The sequence below is a fragment of the Pundamilia nyererei genome, unplaced genomic scaffold, assembly GCF_000239375.1.
Source record: "Pundamilia nyererei isolate P.nyererei 1_Seehausen unplaced genomic scaffold, PunNye1.0 scaffold00219, whole genome shotgun sequence".
In the NCBI taxonomy this organism is placed as follows: domain Eukaryota; kingdom Metazoa; phylum Chordata; class Actinopteri; order Cichliformes; family Cichlidae; genus Pundamilia; species Pundamilia nyererei.
In genome coordinates this window covers 432891-435944 of record NW_005187620.1, presented here as the reverse complement: position 1 = coordinate 435944, position 3054 = coordinate 432891, and the positions used below count along the sequence as shown (strand labels likewise).

Below are 3054 nucleotides of genomic sequence, written 5' to 3'. Positions count from 1 at the left end.
TCACTCTCTCTCTCTCCCTTATCCTCTCCCCTCCTCTCTCCTCCTCCTGCTCCCCTGGCCGCTCTCAGACCATTGTTGTTGTGACTGCCGTCCAGAGAGCAGCAGGGTGCTGTACGAGGGCTGGTGTGCGAAGGTCGCAGTCGCTCGCTCCTCTCTCTCTCAGCAGTTGAACGAAACAGGACTGTGGAGGGAGGCTGAGCCCCACATTTGATCAGCAGAGCTTATTGGGATAAACACACTGAGCAGTGGAACTTGAAGAAGCGCTGCGTAAAGACGCGCGTATCCAAAACGGTGTTGCAGTGTAACCAAGAAGGGAGTCTGAACTACGGGGCACGGGGTTTTTTTTGGTTTGTTTTTGTTTTGTACCCGTCTCTATAAATCGGATCATTTTCAGCATTTTCATACAACTCTTACTCGTAAGTTCCTCGCTCCCTGACTGTTTTTCTTTATCTCCGTGGATTTAGCCTTCTGAGCGGCAGCCTGCAGTGGACTTTGCCCCGGGGATCGCAACGCTTTCCCCCGGGTCACTGGAAGAGCCCGACAGCTGTCGTTCGTGTAACAGGCCACTGTTTTTTGATGGATTTAAGGCTCAGCTTCGATTTTAGTCGGATACACATAAGCTGAAACACGCTCACAGACTGATTTTTGGGAAGGATACACCGGGAAAAGTGGCTCTCCAAATGAGGATTTCAATATTCGCTCGGATCAACCGGGACAAGGAGTGATTTCCACACCGGTGCCAATTATCACTGCGAGGACAGACCCAAAGCAAAGGTGGGTGAAAACAGACAGAGACAGCTGGAGCTTCTTTGAGTTTCATTCATTTTTGTCCTATCAGCAGGCACGGCGGACCGGGGGCTAGATTACCAGAGAGTTATAGATCATATAATGCCACCATCCATCATGAAAAAAACCGAATAGGACTGATAGAACACACAGTGTAATTTCACCCACCAACGAGTTAATTTTAAGTTAATCGGGGGGTTTAGAGACGAAAGATTTATAATTTTATGTGTGTTTCCCAATGAAAGTAAAACAGATCAATTAGTAGACACTGAACTTTCCACTTGTCAGGAGAAAAGATTGTTTATATCGCCCAAAGCGGAGTTTGAACTTCATCAGACCACAAGTGCCATTAACGCGTGAAAGAAAGATTGATCATCCTTTTTAACATTTAATTAAAGTATTTTTCAGGAACATTATCTAAACACTATCAGCTCCTTTATTCTGCAGATCAAAGTTTTTGACTGAGGGGGGGGCTCACGTGCGGGCTCCAAAATTACAAACTTCTAGGTTTAACTGTGAAACAAACAACGATTCTCATTCGTCGGTTCTTGAGTTGATTGTAAACTACACGCACGGTGTGACATTAATACAGCTCTTAGGTGATTTATTGAGCGTGGATTATGGTACTGAAATATAAAAGTACAATACAGCAGAAGTGTTTTGGCTCCAGCTGAATACGGGAAGGCTGCGTGCCAGCGGAATTAGCAGCAGCAGGAGAAAAATGTTTTCCAGTCCTTAATTGAGAAAGAATACGTTTCATTCAGCAAGCTGGTTCTTTAAACAGTGTGTGTATGTGTTCGTGCGTGCGTATCTGTGTGTGTGTGGGCGCGGCCTGCCTACATGGAGCGCACGCACCAGGATCTGGCGCCTGTGCTCAGTTTGCTGTGCTTGCAGCAGAAAAAAGAAAACCAGTGTATTATTCCTTTAGCGTTCCTACAGACTGTCAGTTTACTGTTTGTCCGCATTCAGATGCTTAGACCGCTTTAATAACCTCTGTACTTCAATATCACTTTCTATGCGAGTCAAAATGTTTGAAACAGGTTTATCGATCATTCCTAACGTATAACAACATCTGGAGGTAAAACTCACAGCTAACAATACTGTGAATATTATTTTGAGCTGAAAAATAGTTGCAATTGTTTATTTGAGTTGAAACTTCAGTTCATAAAGTGAAAGTCAATATTATTAATTCATTAGCAATAAGCTTTCTGCTTTTTCTGTTTCCCCCCCATTATTTCTGAGGAGTTGCTGCTTTTCATTGACTTCTTTAATAGTAAGCTGGATATCACTGTGGTTCTGGACTGTTTGTTAGATTAAAAAAAACATTTCAAGGCACCATAGAATTTTATAGATTCACAGATTAAGTAGGAAAAAATATAATGACCAATCATAAAACTGCCTTTGTAGCTGGCCCTGTTACCAGATCTGGGTCTAGGTAAGAACACCAGTGCATTTCAGATTTTGAAAACCCACCACCACCCATTTCACTGTTTTCCTCCTGTCTTTGGGTTTCCACCTCCTGAACCTGAAGTCTCATCAACTTTTAGTCCAATCTCTCTGCTGCTCCTTCAGATTCTGTAGCTTCCTGGCAAGTTTCAAGTGTTTTCCTAGTAAGGGCCCATTATCCCGGGACAGACCAAGCACCATCCACTGACAAACAACAGGCAGTAACAGCCCTGCTCCTTATTCATCACGCAGGAGAGCCTGGACAATGTGAGGCATACGAGTGGGACAGATAGCAGGACATCTGGTTAAGAATACAGCTGCTCACAGTCAATACAGGCTCTCTCTTTAACTATTTGGCCTGACAATTGTTTGTGTTTTTGCCATCTGGCTTAAAAGTGAACAGAAAAGTTTGTGTCTTTAGCTGCTCCCCTGCTAGATCTCCTCAGAGAATCAGGTTTCTGATCAGCAGATAACTGTCTGCCATGTGTTTGTTTTTCCCAGCAGGCTCCACGTTTACAGACTTTGGGGGTCTCTGAAGTTGCCAATGCCAGCGAGTGGAGTGTGAGGCCCGGAATAGGCTTCCAACGTTTAATTTTCCCTTTTAGCCCACAAAACACGCACGTCACCCACAGAAGATGACGCGGGTCTGCTTGTTCTGTATTCTGCTGCTCTGTTTGGTGGTCAGAGTCACGGCCAGAACCACCGATGGCTTAAGAATAAAAGGTAAGTCAGGAAATTCTGCTCTGATATCACACAGTTAGTATTAACTTGATCACTTGGGGTTTGTCTTTGCATAAACCTTAGATAAGCATATGGCTGGGG

At 44.2% G+C, this 3054-nt stretch overlaps 1 protein-coding gene across 2 annotated transcripts in view; it reads left to right on the top strand.

Moving 5' to 3' along the window:
• The first annotated feature begins 358 nt into the window (after positions 1–358).
• The window catches only part of fgfr4 (fibroblast growth factor receptor 4), an 18182-nt gene continuing 15486 nt past the window's right edge, over positions 359–3054 (top strand). The window contains exons 1-2 of one of the 2 annotated variants that reach the window (XM_005748311.1): positions 359–774; positions 2737–2955. In XM_005748311.1, the coding sequence (XP_005748368.1) occupies positions 2868–2955 (88 nt within the window). In that variant the 5' untranslated portion in view covers positions 359–774; positions 2737–2867. Of the gene's footprint in view, positions 775–2733; positions 2956–3054 lie in introns of both variants that reach the window. The other variant, XM_005748310.1, reaches the window with a different exon arrangement.